We start from the raw sequence: 18,470 nt of genomic DNA on the forward strand, positions 1-18,470 counted from the left end.
GTTACCCTTTTCATGTGTACTTTACTGACATTCTCAAACAATAAGGTCCCACATATAGGAATAGATTGGTATCACTTCAAAATATAATCAAAATTTGAATAAAAATAATAATAATCCCTATACAATACAGCAAAACCATACCATTTGTAATGAAGAGAAGGGACCCAATTAAATATACTTTTAAGTAATGTCACACTTTTTCTTGAAAGAAACTTCATTTTTGTTTCCTGAGTTTTCACTTCTCACCAACCAAGCATTGATTCAAAAATTAAATTCTGTGCTTGCTTGTTACTCTGAATCACTTTCCAAGCATTCCATTCCTTTCAACCCTCTGCTACACTTTTGCTGCATATTCAAAATAACACCATTTCAGTTTTTCATAATGCACACAACATCATAACAAAAATAAATATTAACCAAATGTCAATTTAGTTCATACTAAGATTAAACAATATGAATTACAAACCTATATAGTATTTTGAATTTTCAATACAAAATCAAAATTTACACATTTTATAAAATGTCTGATCTCAATCCAACAATCACCGATCGATAAACGATGAACGAAATGCGTGATTTATAGTAACGTTACCTTCTTGACAGATTTCTTCTCCCTAACTTCATATCTACTCTTTGTTAGATCTGGTAGCCACATCCCAGGAAAACAACACTGTAATAATTATAAAAATTATCATAAGAAACCAATTTATCATAATATCATATTCTACTTTAAAAAATTAAACAATCACATAATAAAAAATTGAGAATCACCTGAAGAGTTCTATCAATGTTCTTTGCTCTCTTCTTAGGTCTTTGAGATATTTTAGTCCCTTTCATAGCGAGAAAATCATCTTCTTTCTCTTTTTTCGAAAGAGCAATGTATATCTTTGGCCATTCAATTACCTTAACACTAACTTTTTCTCCATTACTATCCACATGACAATTCAATCTCTCACTGGCTTGTGTCGTCGAAGATCCATTTCGCTTCTTCTTATTACACTTCGCTGCAGAATTAGATGAAGGAACTCTTCTGTTACTTCTTTGTTCTGCAGATCTAGAAACAATTGAACTCATTCTCGAAGCTTCCGAAGAATCTTCCAAGTTCCTGCTCATGTTCAAATTCAAGATGTTAAAAAAAATGCTATTGTAACATTAATGAAAATATTGAATAATAATATACCTAGGGTTATTGTGTTTTCTAACTCTAGTATTGGAGTTGGTAGAAGAAGAAACTGGTGGTGGTGGAGGAGGCATGGTTGATGCAGATGAAAACTTAGGAGGACATTTTTTACTTTGATTTGTATGAAGAGAAGATGATGAATCTTCAATGAGAGTTCTAGAAACTCTTGATCTTTTTCTTTTACCCCATTTCAACAATACATCACTTGGACTAGTGTTGTTGCTGTGACTTGTCTGAGGAGAAGAATCAAAAGGGGACATTTTGTTGTGGTTGTTGAAATGGTTTAGATCTCTTTTAATAAAACTTGTTCTTGATTCGAATCTAACCTTTAAAATACATCAATTAAAATTTTGATTGAAATGTTATCAGACTCGAGAGATTAATCTCTGCAAATGAATCTAGGAGATATGATATATGAATAACACTAAAATATTTCCAACCTATTGCCATGTGCTACCACCTTATCATGTTCCCTTTTAAATTTTAAAATTAAGAAAAAAAGAAAGATAAATTCAATATTATAAATGTATGATCAGTAACATGGTAAGAAATAGTTACAGCATCACTAAGAAGTTAATTTCAGATAATGATTACATAAAATTCTACATGCATAACATAATATAGTTCTAATTATTTTGTTTTGTATATAAAATTGATTTAACAAAAATGTGCAGCAACAAATGTAGAACAAAAGAATGTAGAAAATTGAAAAGGAATAACCTCATGATTATGCTGGTTGCTGCAGTGGAAATGAAACAATTGTTGGTTGTTATGATTGAAAATTGAAATGCAGAGAATTTGGCTAACACGGCGTTTTTGTTTTGTACAAAAGGGTGGGTGCGGTCACAGTGAAGTGGATTAATGTGAGAGAATTGTTTGAGTTAACTCACTTTTAATAATTATCTTCAACTTTAATCTGTTTTCTTGGTCAATGTTAATACTTTTAAACTAATTTTTTTAATCCTTTTTAACCGATTACTTTTTGTGGGTGTGGATAAAATCCATGTAAATCTTTGTATTGAATACGATATATCTTTATTAAATAAATTAACATTTGATAAATCTACTCAACTTACATGGCGTGAAAATAAAATACAAGATTCAATCTCATCAAACAAACAAAAATACAAGATTCAATGGAAATATAAAACAGGACTATAACTAATATTTGAGATGTAAATGGCCAAATGGGAGACCCAAGTTTTAATAAATGAAAATTCTTTGTTGCCCCTGAATTTAAGTTTAGTACTGATATTTTTAATACAAATTGTTTTAAACTTTATTTTATTTTAAATATAAAAAAAGTGATGTGACATAAAATTATACTATTTGAGAGGTTAAAAATACCGATATCACATTAAATTCAAGAGTATTGAAGTGTTCATCTTTAATAAATTATATATAAAATTAATTGATATACACTATAGTTACATAATTTTATCCAATTACTTTATCACAACTATTCATAATTATTATATATAATCTTCGTCATTTATTTTTAAATTTAACGGTTCAGATTCATTCTCATGTTGTCACATAAAAATGATATATATATATATATATATATATATATATATATATATATATATATATATATATATATATATATATATATATATATATATATATATATATATATATATATATATATAATCTTACCTGGATCAGAAAGTTGTGTGGTGGTTGACGGATATCGTAAACTGGAAGCGATCAACGGAGAAGGGGGGTGTACCTACAGGCACTCCGAAGTTAAAGTAAGTATCGGTCGTAGAGTCACAAGGTTTAGGGTTAGAAAAGTGAATATCTGATCCTCTTGCAGAGGAGGGTATTTATAGTGAGCCCCCAGCGCAGGACCAATGGTCTCCATTATAGGCTAAAAGTATAAGCCCATAATGGATGACTTCCAGGATTTCCACGTGCACGTGGAGGTAAGCAGCACGTGCTAACCATCATGGGTCAACTGTCCCGTGACCTTCGGAGACATGGGCGGAGTTGCCAGTTATGGGAGGTGAAGATGTCTTGCTTGTCGTGCAAGAAGTGGGAGACAGTTGATGACGTGTCCTCAGGTGAGGAGCCTGTGAGAAATGTGCTCTCCACTAGTTCTAGTTGTTTGGGCCAGTGTTATGGGCCGTCCTCGATGCATATGTGGATTGGGCCTTGCTCAACGGTGGGCCAACCCCAGGTCCAATCCAGAATTATGTATATATATATATATATATATATATATATATAAAATAGTTATTATTTTTTAATTTTCATGATTTTATGAGTATACATGTGCTATTAATTATTGTAATTTTCTAGGCTGCTTTTAATGCCCACACACCAAAACCCAATAACAAACACTATGAGGAAGTTGCAAGAAAAAAGTATATTCTCACTCGAGTACGAAATGCAAGATTTTGGCCTTTTCTCAATTGCTCACCATTAGATCTAATTAGATGATGATTTATGCGTCACGCCTGATTAAGCGGAAACAGATCTAACCACCTCATATATAAAGCTCAACATGCGCTTAGATTTAGATATTCTATTTATTCTTTCGCTAAAACTACTTCTCATTCATACACTAACTTGAACGTTAGAGTGCTAACCTTGCAGGACCCACTGTTACATTTTTCTGGAAGCTCACTCCACTGCTCCTAAACCTAATCACACTTTGTCATCAATTATTTTTTGTTTCTGAGTGGAACAATGGCGTTGTCTGTGGAAATTTGACATCTCATTCCCACAAAATTTCACGAGAAACCAATATCATTTCTCCATTGTTCGGATAGGACCTGACATCTTTCCTGTTCAAATCATCGATCAAACTCATGAAATAATGGCAACATCGTGAGCTACTCGATCAACCCCTCAACACAACATCGTAATTATAACCACACCAATAGTCAATGTTCTAAATTTTATGAGAGAGACTCAGTTTCCTCCTACGATTGAGGATGATCTTATCCTGGTGACTTTCCTTCTGCTCCTCCACTGTAAAATCCAGTCCCTTTGTCAATCGGCCAAGGCACATTGCAAGTCCTCCCGATTTTCCAGTATTTTCATTAACCACTCCAAGGCAATAAATGCTTCAAATCCTCCAACAACTACAAGCCAATTTAGGTATGCAAATAACTAACGATCTGCTTAACAATGTCTATTACCTGGTCCAGTAACAAAATTCACGCTATTTGGCTGAAAGAGCACTCTGAATTAAAGAAAATTTGTAGTATGCTCCCTCTTAGAGATCATTTTGTATACAAGGAAACCTCGCATGATGATCAGTGAGTTAAGTCAAAATCGGTTTTTATGGACGCTATCTCTCCATGCAGAGCGTTACCTAGATCCTCGAATTACACCTGGTGTGAAGAACATTATACCTAACCACGCGAGTCCGAGGGAACAAGAGGTTGTTCCATCTTCCACACCATTCTTTATCGCGCTACTCTTGAAGAGTCGATAGAAGAGACGTCAAAACGCATGCTCCCTATAAGAAGATGAATTTATTCTTGAAGTGTATGCTCGATAGAAGGATCCAGAAATACCACAAGAAACCTCCCAAGTTGGACATCTTTGACGGTTCGAGAGATCCTGACGAGCATATCGAGCATGTAGAAACCAAACTCAATTAATACCATACTCGAGGTCCATAAAATATAAACTATATGTATTAATCCTTAAAGGAGTCTCAATGACGTGGTTCAAGGCCCTCCCCGATGGAAGCATAAACTCATCGAAAGAATTGTGCGACTCTTTTATTGCTCCATTTAATGCTTGAAAGTGACAACCTGCCATGATAGTCGTGCTTAGTGGGATTCAACAAAAGAAGAAGAAAGCCCTGCAAAAGTATATTAATCAGTTTACTAAAATGATAGTAGAAGTAGAGGGAACGAGTGATAAATTAAAGCGTTGGATTTATCACTTTATAGCATTGCATGATTTTAGGGTCTTATCGCTTTCTAGAATTGTATGTTATTAAGTTTATTGCTCATAGTGTTTTAGTGTTTGGGTCATGGTCTGTGTTAGATCTTGTCTAATAAACACTCTTTCTGGTGATTATATATGTATAAACTTATAATATTAGATTCGCAATTCGATTAATAAAATTCTATTCAAAACATCTCGTTATGAATAAATTTTGTTTTATTACCATATTGTATATGTTAGAAATTTCATTGTTTTAATTTTTATTGCATTTTCCATTCATTGAGTAAATCATGCAATTTGTCTAATAACGCATCTTTTCTAAAATTTCGGCTTCCGCACATTTTTGAAAACGATGATTTTGAAAAATAATTGAAAGATTTTTTAATAAGGAAACGTTTATTCAATACCCCTTCTAGACCATTCTAATTCCATATTAAAACTAACAATTGACATCAATAGCAGGTCTTTTGATCACGTCTTGCGATTTCAAAAGTTGTGAGTATGAGAAAGGGAGATCTGAAATGGGCATATAATTGAGCATCCATTTTCATGGGAGAAAATTATGCTTATTGGAAAGAATGCATGTTTGTTCACCTAATATCAGTAAATAAAATGCTTTGGATTGCTATCTAAGACGGTCATTTTGTCCCAAAAATCATCGTCGGTGGCATTGAAATTAAAAAACATCTCAAAGATTGGAAAGATGAAGAGACTAAATAAGCCTCTTACGATTTGAAGGTTAGGATTATACTAATTTCCACCTTGAGCGCTAATGTAAACTTCTCAATTTCGCATTGTAAAAAGACTAAGGCAACATGGGATGCTCTTCAAGTCATCAATGAAGGAATACAATATGTCAAGCAATCTAAAATTAGCATGTTGACATAAGAATATGAGATATTACGTATGGATCCCAGTGAATCTATATTTTCTATGTAGATGCGCCATGTTCACATGATCAACAAGTTAGAAAATTTAGGAAAGACTTTATCTAAAAAATTCTTGACAATTATAAAAGAGTAAAATGATCTTAAAACTCTTGACATATCTACTCTATTTGGAAACCTTAATGAACATGAGCACGAGTTGAAAAGGATCGAAGCAAGCGAAGTAAACTTGAAAAATAAGAAAAATGTTAAATAATATAATATAAACATCTCCTTAAAGGCTTCCTTTTTCAAGATCAAATTAAAAGATAATGAAAATACTTCAAAAGAAAACTCTTCAAAGGATGAAGAGATGAGTTTGTTTGTTAAAGAGTACAACAAGTATATAAAGAGAAACGATATAAAACATTCAGATAAAAACTTGGTGAATTTTAGAAGATCCAATCCTTCAAGGAAATGTGAAGACAACAAGAAGGAAGAAAAGCAAACAACAAGCTTTGAATGTGGTAAAATCGGTCACTAAAAAATGATTATCCAAGCTTGTAGAAGCACAAAAGCAAGCGAGAGTTCTACAAGTCTTAGATCAAAGTCAAAGGACGTAAGACATACATTGATTGGGAAGAAGATAAGGACTCGTCATCTTTCAATACTAGTTCAAGTGAAAAAGTAGCTAACTTTTGTTTGATGGCACAACACAAGCAAAACGACATAGAAGTGATTTTGAAACATATTGTTTACCTTTGTATAATGAGTTGCCTAAAGCTTTTCATGAAAAGCATGATGACACTCTAAATAATTTTTAAAAAATTTCCTCTCAAAAGAAAATGATTTTGAAACTTGAAGAAGAATTTTTAAAACTTCAAAGTGCTAAATAATCATTAAAAGAAGATCATGCATCTCCTGTTAATTGAATATCTCTTCAATTTTAGTGGAAAAGGTTGATGTAGTTGAATGTGATAATTGTTCTAATTTAAAATTTGAAATTGGAAATCTAAAAGGACAACTAAAATAACTCCACAATTCACCTAGTATTGAATTTATGAGTTCAAGTGATAAAAGAGAAGATTTTAAAAAGGAATGGTCACTAGAAATAATAGAAGAAAACATTCTCATAAAGTTGTGTATCATTATTGTTGTTAAAAAGATAATATAAGGTCCCAATGTGATATTAGGAATGTAAACGTTTCAAATAGTCAAATAACACGAGTCTCTAACGATCTTAGACCATCTCCAATGGTGCAACTCTTAATTGAGTTTTTTGTGGGACCCATTAAGCCACATCATTTTAAAATAACTTATCTAATTTTAACTCCAATTGTGCAACTCTAAAAAACCAATATTAGGTCCCACATTATTTCCTCATTTAAGAATATTTTATTTATTTTAAATGTTAATTTGATACAAACTGATTAAAATATTGCAATTAATACTCTTCTTTATCATTTGTGTCAGTCACGAACTTTGCTTGCTGAAGCAACACCATTTTCAAGCTGGCGAACTCCATCCTTTGAACTGTTGAAAAAACTAACTTTTTGTTGCTCCACTCTGGCGGACACACATGAAAAACTGCCGCTGGAGTTACTCTTAGTACTAACTCTTAAGGATCCAACATCAATTGAGTACCTATGTTACTTCATTGATATCTAATGTAGGAATGTCTAAGAATCTTTAAAAGTACAAGTGTTTCTTGTTAGAGGATAATTTTAACTGTATCGTATCAATTTTATGAGTTTTGTTATTTACTAACACTACTTGTTCAACAAGTTTCGTCCCACACCATTATAATTTGTGGGATCGCCTCAACCTCCTTAATCTTCTTGTCTTCATGTTTTATTTATCTTAACTATATGTTGTTTGATATGTTGTTCACATGTGATTGATTTTCTGTGATGTGTAATAATTAAATTATGTTATGTGTGCATAACATATCTCATTATTAACCTGGAGCCCCCCGGTGGTGGGTTGGATAAAGTGCAATACGGATGCGGGGTTTAATACCTCTCATAATTCTACTAACAGGGGTTGGTGCTTTCGAAATAATATTGGAAGTTTCATTACTGCAGGTATTGCTTGGGATGTCGGCACTATGTCCATAGTCGAAGCGAAAGCCTTGACTTTGAAAGAAGCGATGCAACATGCTATTAGTTTAAATATGGAGTGTGTGATCTTTGAAAGTGACTCTCAGGTGGTGGTTCAAGCAGTCAACTCTAATGCTACAGGTTGTTCGGAGTTAAGTTTTATTTTTCTTTCTATTAAGCGGTTGTTAGTTTCTTTTCCTAACTTTGGGGTGAAGTTTGTAAAACGCCAAGCGAATATGGTTGTCCACTCGTTAACGAAGGCGGCCAATTCTTGGTCTAGGCGTAATTCCTTAAGTATTAACCCTTCTTGTATCGAATTTCATTTGATTAATAACATGAGTTAATTTGGTTTTTGTCAAAAAAAAAAAAACATATTTCATTGCATCATGAGCATAATATTAATTTTCAATGTGCATTAAAATTTTCTTGCTTCAAAATAAATTTTATCATTTAAATTTCTTTTTTTATTTTGCATTAAAATTGTTTTAGCATTTAATGTTTAATTAATTTTTTTAAATTTTTTTTTATGGTGATGATTCGAATCAAGGAATGAAAATTAAGATATTCATATATGATGTAAATCCAATTTTAGGATATTGTGGCTGGTGCATTTTGGTTAGTGGATTGCAAAAATGTAATTAAGTGAACCATATATTAAAGTGAATTGTACTTAACTATAAAAAATTAGAATCATTTTGTTCATATATATTTTCGAAAATAAAATAAGTTTTTTTTGGAAATAAAAAAATATTTTTTTCTGAACATTTAAAATAACAAAAAACAAAAAATCTGAAGTTTTTATTTGTATTAAACTTAAAAGTAATTTTTTTTGAAAATATAATGTATTTAAAAAAAACTGAAAATCTTTTAAAAAATTATTTTTTTCCTTTTTTTGAAAAAATATATTCCTAAATTAAAAAAAATTCCGCAAATAAAGTAAATGAAAAATAATTTTTTTTCTTCTGAAAAATAATAATTTTTTAAAATTATTATTTTATTTCTGAAATTAAAAAATTGAAAACTATTACTTATTACAAATTTCAAAACACAAAGCCGATTTATAAATATAAACTCATTAGAGCATCTCCAACCATGAACCCATTTTTAGATTCTTTGTGGGACCTATTAAGCCACGTCTGCTTGAAGGAACTCAATTAATTTTTCACTTCAATGATGCAACTTTGAAGAACTCACATTGAGTCCCACAACTTTACTTTATAAATTAATATTTTATTCATATTAAATTTTATATTATTTAAAATAATAATTTTAATTATTTAAATTAAAATTGATAGAAAATAAATAAAATTCAAATTTAACTTATAATTTTAAGTTGAAGTAAAAAGATGGAATTTTAGATGAAATTTTGAGAGAGAAACTTGAAATTTAAGAGAAAATGAAAGTGAAAGAAAATTGGTGTTGGAATTTTTTTTTCTAAAACACTATATTTATAATTGAAAAAATAAGTTGAAAAAAAAAAAAGAACTAGCCGTTCAACGGCTAGTTTGAATTTTATAATATAAAAAAATTAAAAAAAATTGTTGCATTTCTTTGTGTCAATGGCCAGCTGGAGCTCTTTCAAGATCTAAAGTGTGTTGCCAGCTGGAAAACGCAAGCGAAGAACGGGTCGTTGGAGGTGGTCTTAAAAATCAAGATGTTGTTATCTGACATTGAGTGTTTTTTAAAAGCGAAGGTTAATATTAATGTATTCCGTTTGAAAAGTTTAATGTGATTTTTTTAAAAAATGAATATAATTGTTATTATATTTTCTTATAATAAGCAAAACTAAAAGTTAATATTAACGTGTTCAATTTGAAAAACTTTGAAGATTATAACTGAAATAGTAAAGTCCATCATTGTATGAAAAATAATAGCACATTGAATAATAAATAGCGAGTCTAAATAAATGTTAATCATATAATTTTAAAAACATATGAACAATAAATATTGAAAAGGAAAAATAATTATGTATAATAAAACTCTTCATTATTACACATATTTGTAACCAACATCATATTCATAGCTTAAAGTTTCTCAGTGGTGATTAGCGCTGGACTTGGTAGGGATGGAACCACACGGTTCGATCCCCCGCAACTGCGATCGGGAGGGGGATGGAACCACACGGTTCGATCCCCCGCAACTGCGATCGGGAGGGGGATGGAACCACTTGATGCCAGAACTCGCCCCCGAACCGGACTAAACCGGTGGTATAAAACCAAAAAAAAAAAAGTCATAGTTTAGTAAAATTCTTTATTGTTACACAGATTTGTAACTAATATCGGATTCGACGGATTTGTAATCAACATCATAGTCATAGTTTTAAATTTTCAACCTAAGTCATAGTTTTTGAGTACAAGTTAAAAGTAAATCAAAATCAATAAAACAATAAACACAAATCTAAAAAATAAAAAGTATATATAAATACTGATATACAAACTTTTGTTGGTCAATTTATTAATATCTTTGAACAAATAAATTTTGCAGTGAAGTGTTGAAATCTGTCTCATCGAATTCTTCTTTTACATTTTATACCTTATTTAAACACTACAAATTTTTGCAAAAAAAAACTATCAAAATGATTGAATTTATGAAAACGAATTATGAAGATGGTTAAACTATCAAGATATAAATTTATGAAAACAAATTATCAGAATTTAAAACAAATGACAGAAATCAAACAAAATGATATTTAATTTAAATTAATAGATGGAGTTTAGAGACATTTGACTTGTTTTAACAAAGAAAAATGTCTTGGAATTGTGATGTAATGTGTCTTGGAATTGTCTTGATGTATATGACATATCTTATGCCCCTGCTTATAGTTTATTAATTTAATTTGCCTTTTCAAAAAAAAAAATGCCTGTATATACTTTGCAAGCATGAGAGGATGAGGTTTGCAGAAGAATCAATTGAATTAGATAGATTGGAAAAGTAGCATGATAAAAGAAAATTGAAAATTAAAAATGTAAATGTGTGATAGACGTTTGAATGACTGAGCGGATAATTGGGTTCTATTTAGAAAAGACAATTCAATTGATAATAAAGAAGAAAGAGTTGTTATGCGTGCAAAAGTAATTAACGACTGAAGCCACACTCTGGTTATTGGAAGACTCTGTCATTAGTTGTTGGAAAAGGGAAAACGGACCCAGAATAGTTGTTGGAAAAAGGAAAACGGACCCAGAATCAGACTCTGACATTAGTGGTTGGAAAAAGGAAAATTTGACCAAAAATATATCTCAATTATAAACGTGTCACTCTCAATTATAAACGTGACAGATTAAAATATTTTCCACACTATTTATCTTTCTTATTTATAGATAGACAGATAAGTCTTTCCAAAAACATTTATTTTTATTTTATATTTCTCTCAATTATAAACGTGTCACTCTCCGTGACAAATTAAAATATTTTCCACACCATTAATCTTTCTTATTTATATCTTATTTATAGATAGAGTCTTTCCAAAAACATTTATGGAGACCATCCGTCAAAGACCAAACTCATCGCATTCACACCCCCTGTTTTTCTCTTACTAATCCCCTCGAAAATTCATCTTTCTTTTCCTTCCATTTTCCTCCATCCGATTCAACTCATTCCCAAAGAAAAAAAGAAAAAAAAAGAAAAAAAAATAATTTACCACCACCACCAGTTTATATATCCAGACTAGTTCTAAACTAATTTTATTAAATGATTATTGTAAACTGAACCAAATCTTAAAATGGTTTGATTCACTTCAATTTTTGAACCACCCCTAATTTTGACAGTGTTGCGAGGCTATAAATATTTCTTGGTAGAAGAAAAACAATTTAGAAATTTTGATTCAATTTGTTTCAAAAACTTTTAATTTATCAGTGCTTATCCTCTAGTAAATTACAACAATGACGATCTTTAAATGGAGTATACTAAAAAGGATAATACACCCAATACATTCATATAATCAACAGTCACATATACAAGACTAGTTTATATTCTATTTTATTTCTTATAAAGATGACTATGTACCCAAAGAACATAGAGAATGATATATAATTCCCTTTCACTTGGTGTGCATCTCCACAAGGTTACTTCTGCAAGCTTCTATGTTTCTGCCCATTTGAGACTGGCTTCATCAACATAGCTGTGAATAACTTATAATATATAAACAGAGATACAGATTTTCCCAGCTGCATCATCAAACTCTACAAGTTTTCAACTTCAGCGCAATCAGGCAAAACCAATGCCTTCTATGCTGTGCTGCTAACAAATCATAAATTCGATACTTTTCTAATCTTTGTTAGGTTATTGACAAGAGCATCACAAAATTCCCGCTTTTTTCTAGAATTTGTTTTCTTCTCATCAGAATCAATAGCAGTGCCTCCACCAATCTTTGGTTGATCTTCTAGAGCACCTTTCACAAACTGCTGTAACCTCCACAGTGTGTAGTCACTCTATCAATAATAATAACAAAACATGAGTGCCTAGAAATATGCTAAGCAAATAAATTACTTAAGTTGGATACACAATTTGATAATGGATGACATTGACATTAAAAAATATTAACATTACAGACCTGAGCATCCAAGTCAAGAACCACCTCAACCTGAGTAGATTCAAAGCTTGGGTTGTTCTCAGCAACTATACCCAATGCCCTTTGGAGGTTTTCAGGAGACAATTTGGCGAGAGCACTCACAAGTTTTTTCCTCTCTCCAGTAGACAGTTTTCTAGAGTATCATTAGCAACATGGGTCAGTGAAAATTAAAATATGCATAATGAACACAATATCATAGCCATAACTGAGATTGAAATTCCTGTGCACTTTTGGTATTTTCTAGGAATTTCCTATATTTAGAAATTGAAATTGAAATTTAAGAACTAAAACTAAAAATGGATATAATTTCAGGAACTAAAAAGATATTTGAGGAAACAATGAAATGTCATACTGTAATTGCAAAATTTGAAATATTATGAATGTTTTCATTTTCCATTTCTAATTCCATCCGTCAATAGAAAAGAAAAACATGCATTAAATTTTCATAAGTCATAACAACCACCAAGAGAGCCCAGTTTTACTAAACTTAGGCGACTTTTGAAGTTAAAATATCAATCATAGTGTTAGGAGTGGAGACTTCAATAAAAATTGAACATCGATAATAGTGGTATTAGGGGCACAAAATAAACAAATGCATGCAAACTAACTTAGGTTTTGTAGACCTTTTCACTACAATTTGTGATTTGAAGTTAAAATATCAATCATGGTGTTAGGAGTGGAGACTTCAATAAAAATTGAGCATCGATAATAGTGGTATTAGGGGCACAAAATATACAAATGCAATAAGTTTTCACTACAATTTGTGACAGTGACAAGGAAAAATTATTAACTGTTTTTTGACTAACCTGCAATTCTGAATGACCATTTCTTTGAGTTTCGTCAAACGTAGATCAACCTCATCAAGCTGAAAAAATAGGTAATTGATAGCATAAACCATCTGATATACTCCTAAATACATCAAACAAATGATTTGCACTGAAGAGCACAATGCTAGCAAACTATAAACAACCTCACTGGCTAAATCCTTAGCTATTTTGGCATAGGTCATCTCCTGAGCATGTTGATTGTCTAGTTGTGTCTGGGCTTTTTCCTCTATTTCTCTCTTTTCCTACCATAATTAAACAAAGGTAATGACATAAAGGATGACAATATCAAAGCTGTCACTACAAGTGCAGCCACCAAAACTGTATACTGTTTTTGGGTTATAAAATAACTTAATTAAAATAAATAAAAGATGAATAGAAGGAGATATACGATAACTACAGCAACTAAAGCCTTTTCCCATTATGTGGAATCGACTACAAGGATCAAACACTGTATACGGTTCTATCCTGAAGAGAAAAGATGTGTGTTATGCTAGGCAGTCAACAACCCACATAAAACCTCAATGAATCTTTATCGCATAAATAAGAGAATAAGAGATACTCCTTAAGAATTCATGTGTTTGTTTACCTATGAGACTTCTAATATGATTTTTGTCAATCTAACTATCGATTTATAGGTACTCAATACGTTGATTATTTGAGTTAAATTTAGTAAAAATTGAAAAAATAATCAGAAGAATGTAATCAAGTTGTTTTTATTGTCATAAATTTTAAACATATATATAGCATTATTCTTGATATGTTGCGAAGAATTACCAAACATACATACACTTTTTCGAGCAAGATCCAAGCAGAAATAAGTTTCCCCTGGAATTGCTCCAAACCTCCACTCATACAATCACAATTTTGACAACCATGTTTATACTAACCCCTCCGAATTGACAATTAGCATTACACCTACTACTTAAGATCCGTGTAATGAAGCTTCATTTACCAAAATATAGAAAACTATTTTGAAAAACAATTTACCTCTTCAGCCACTTTAGGTAACAGTTGCAGCCATTTTTCTTCAAACTTTTCCAGCAAGGTCTTTGCCATAACATGGACATCATGTTTTTCATCGTTGTATTTCATTGCATTCTTAAATATCAACCTTACATCTGCGTATATCTCCCGCACATTCTTATATCCAGTGTCATCCTTAGCTTCCATTTTATTTTTTATCGTACCGAAATCCATGGGCTTTTCAATAATCTAGGGGCATCAAATCAAACAAATTACGTTAGAGATACAATCAAAGACAAACAGTAAACAAATAACTCTGCTATAAAAGGTAGATGGTTAACCAGTTAAACTGATGCCATCATTTAAAGAAACAGAGACCGAGCCGACATTTACACCTATTTACAAATAGGTGTGTTCGAGCATATTTGGTCATAGGTTGAAAAAAAAATTAAAATTTCAATTATGCATTAAGGGCAACTATAATCAATGCCAAGAGAAAAGATTCAAAATGAAGAAAGGCATTACCTCGTAATAGTCGTGAAGCCCGAGACCTTTTACATCTACAGGTTCCAGAAAGGGCCAAGCCCACTTGTGCTGAGTAATCTGAAATGCTTCAAATGCATTACTACTATTTTTCACAAGATACTTGATAGGGTCAATGTATTCAACAGAAAAGAGAGATCGCTTATTTTAACAACGAAAAATAAATTGATCTTAAGAACTTAAGGATGACTCCTGAGGAATATAAAACCTTACTATGTAGAGTCCGCTACATGGATCATGAAATAAAAAATAGACACTGTAGATGAGTATAGAAATTAAATTGTATTTTTAAGAAATGTATGATACATCTAACAAAAAGTAAGTAAAAGATAACGCTGAGTGGTTAAATATTGATAACCATTCAAAGTGCTAGCCTCCACTCTTTTCAAAGAGAAATAACCCACAATTGAATAAAAACAAACTAAGGCTTCTAGTAATATACTTACAGTTCAAAATCAAGTATATTGTATCCACATAAGCAAAGGTAGATAGTAGAGTGTAGCACTCACTGAGAAAACATTATACCGGTATAGCAGGTAGCAGTATGACCGCTCAGCCAAAGTTTATGGGGGAGGAAAATGGGGGCTGTAGTGATTAGGAGCAATATGATATGATTGAACTGTGATTATGTGTGATTATATTTCTATTTGGAGTAAGGTACAATAACTATATATGGCTGTACCCTATTATTCTGAAATACAATAATTATTCCAGCAATTACTCCTAAAACCCTAGGTTTCTTTTTTCTGCCACGGAACATTCATTATAGATCATTAATTAAAAACAAAATTGCATTGTACCAAAAAAAAGTTGCGAAGTATTTCCACTTGCCTGACGTAATATTGTGGAAAACTGGCGCATTAGCTCCTGCATCCTCTTTGTAGCAGCGGTTTCAGTACGCGGTGCATCTTGCAACGGCTTTTTAGTGCCAACAAGATTTTTCTCTCGGCCTTTCTCTTTTACTACTGAACCGCCTTTAGAATTACTTCCTTGAACATAACCAGCAGATTCGTAGTGCCGTTCGACCTCAATCACTTGCTTTTCAAGCTGTAAAAGTCACAATGTAAAATTTCCACAGTTAAAAACTTATCATTATAAAAGCTTACACTTTCAGATATTATATAAAGTAATTTATGTTACTTGTCAAGTCATATTTTTTGCCTACATCTTAGTTGTGTGTACTATGCACACACGGTCAGTCTTATTTAGAGCATGTGTTCAACCATACAGGATCAAAGCAACTAGTAACTATTGTACTTACACAACTATATTCAACTAACATTTTAACATTTAAAAATGAATCTAGACCAACACTCTAACAAGATTAAAATTTGAGCCCCTAAAAATCTCTAAAAAGAATGAAATATTAGGAAGCTTAATCCATAATTGCTTTTCCATCAAACACGAATCCATATTCACTAAGAAAAATGATGCAGCCACTATAGCAAGCAAATCAAAGCTAATGAATGAAAACCAACTACTATATATGCTGAAAGTCACACATCAACCATATATATGGTCAAGATAGATAGTGTATCAAGGCTGTCAAGATCAGGATACTACATAAGATCGAGAGGAGATAACAAGATCGTAAAACATAAAATTGTAACTAAGATCAGAAGATTCTACCCAATTATTTTTGTAAGATCGAGAGAGGATGGCAAGATCGTAACAAAAATCGTAAGATATTACTAGCAAAAAATAATACTATATATTTGAAGTATTTTTACATGATATTTTGGTAGGCAAGTGTTTTCGTTGGAAAATGACATTATTTGGACATGTATGATTGAGTTTTTATACTTTATTACCATTTAATATATGAATTTGTTAGACATTAGGAACATATTTGGTCCATTACTTGGTTTTTCATAACTCTAATTTAAAACAAGCCCTACAAGTGATATGTTTATTCTCTAAACCCTAAATCTAAAACTCCATTTTAAAAGGCATGCATTCATCACCACCAAACTGTAATCGTTGCGCCTTTGCATCTTGGTGGTGGCCAGAAAATGGCTGATCATGACCAAGATCACTCATAATCAATGATTTTACGATTCTTTTCACAATTTAGCTACAACACACGATTCCACGTAAGATCTGGATCGTTGGAGGTGAGTGAGATAATAAAATCTTAAGATTTTAAGATTTAGATCGAGATTTTGACAACCATACTATTACCAATTCTCTCCTTACAAGAAGATATGCTATGCCCTAAACCCAAATCGTTCTAAGAGTATGAATATTATACATTTATAACGCAATAAATTAACCCTAACTTGCTTACTATAGTGACTTCAAAATTATCCAGTGCATACATTTTTTAGATTTTAGCTAAATGCCCTAATTAATAAACAGATAAATGCAGAAAATCAAGTACTAATAATAACTCAATAAATTAGATTTGGGGTTAAATTTGTGAGGCGAGATCATCATCAATCAATCATACAGTACAAAATCTAATTGATTAAACAAAAACCCTAAATAAACGGAGAGAATCTAATCAAGTAGTGAGTAGAAAAAAACCAAATGATTCGATAAACAAAGCTGAAAGCTGAAATTTCGGTGCTGACCTTGTCAACTTGGGTATGAATTTCATCAAAAGAATGCCTAAAACCCTGGAAATGATCATCATCAGCATGTGGCTGTAGCTCCATCGTAATCGGCTTCGAATTTTCAGCACCGAGACCCATTCTTTGCGTTACTCTTGAGCTTCTGTACTGTGTTGTTCCTTCCTCAATGTTATTACAGTGTACAATGCCTTATGTTTCGGGGATTTATATTTCCCCAAAATTGTATTTCTGCATTTTTTTAATAAACAAAAATAAAGAAAATATATATTATATTCGGAAATATTTTACTGATTTGATAATTGGTTGGTTTTTCATTGAATCTGTGTGTATATCCATTGCACTCATTTAATTATATTTGAGAAAAAATTATTTATAGTATATCAATCATTTAAAATTTATAGAAAAAAATAAAAGGAATATATATTGAATTCGGAAATAACACTAGTATATTACTTTATTGATAAATTTATTATTTTCAATTAATTTTACTAATTACATTATTATTTTTATATTATATTAGTGACCGGCCACACATAATTGACATAAATGTGAAATTTGTATCTATCCAATCTTTATATTTGTTCTGGACCGGACCAATTATTCTAATTGGCTCAATACACCACTTTGACCCAATAAATAATGGGCCAACGCATACTGCCCTCATGCAATGGCACCCCCTTTGTTGAGCGAAATTGGCTGCCAACTGAGCACGCGGGTATCCCGTGCTCGGCAACGACTCGCTCCTCCAAAGAGATCCATCATGACCTAATCTAATGGTCTCCTATATTCTGGGCCGCAAATAGCGCTCAACCGGAAAGAATAGTGGCGCCGCCTGTGGGAACTCTTCTAAGTCTCCTCGTTCCTCTTTCTTGCACTTCTTGACCGCTCCTCACGTCATCAAGAACTCAGGAACCAAAAAGCTTACACACTTCATTCATCA

The 18,470-nt window shown here is 31.7% G+C and overlaps 2 protein-coding genes across 3 annotated transcripts; both read right to left on the reverse strand.

The window, feature by feature from the left end:
* Positions 1 to 2,034, reverse strand: LOC131633643 (uncharacterized). 2 transcript variants are annotated; one of them, XM_058904341.1, is made up of 4 exons: positions 1,901 to 2,034; positions 772 to 1,105; positions 593 to 670; positions 1 to 345 (listed from the first exon to the last, which is right to left on the reverse strand). In XM_058904341.1, exons 1-4 carry the CDS (start codon positions 1,903 to 1,905, stop codon positions 289 to 291), a joined length of 474 nt encoding a protein of 157 aa, XP_058760324.1. In that variant the 5' UTR covers positions 1,906 to 2,034; the 3' UTR covers positions 1 to 288. The 2 variants fall into 2 exon arrangements, with proteins under 2 accessions (XP_058760324.1, XP_058760323.1); XM_058904340.1 differs by lacking the exon at positions 1,901 to 2,034 and adding an exon at positions 1,181 to 1,623.
* Positions 2,035 to 11,959: 9,925 nt separating this feature from the next.
* On the reverse strand, positions 11,960 to 17,717 carry LOC131633634 (transcription factor GTE1-like). The gene is made up of 8 exons (XM_058904331.1): positions 17,531 to 17,717; positions 15,789 to 16,004; positions 14,940 to 15,017; positions 14,439 to 14,663; positions 13,595 to 13,693; positions 13,431 to 13,489; positions 12,607 to 12,757; positions 11,960 to 12,484 (listed from the first exon to the last, which is right to left on the reverse strand). The coding sequence occupies exons 1-8, from the start codon at positions 17,648 to 17,650 to the stop codon at positions 12,302 to 12,304; spliced, it is 1,131 nt and encodes a 376-aa protein (XP_058760314.1). The 5' UTR covers positions 17,651 to 17,717; the 3' UTR covers positions 11,960 to 12,301.
* Between the last annotated feature and the right edge of the window lie 753 nt (positions 17,718 to 18,470).

Source organism: Vicia villosa, unplaced genomic scaffold (genome assembly GCF_029867415.1).
Source record: "Vicia villosa cultivar HV-30 ecotype Madison, WI unplaced genomic scaffold, Vvil1.0 ctg.001158F_1_1, whole genome shotgun sequence".
Lineage (NCBI taxonomy): Eukaryota > Viridiplantae > Streptophyta > Magnoliopsida > Fabales > Fabaceae > Vicia > Vicia villosa.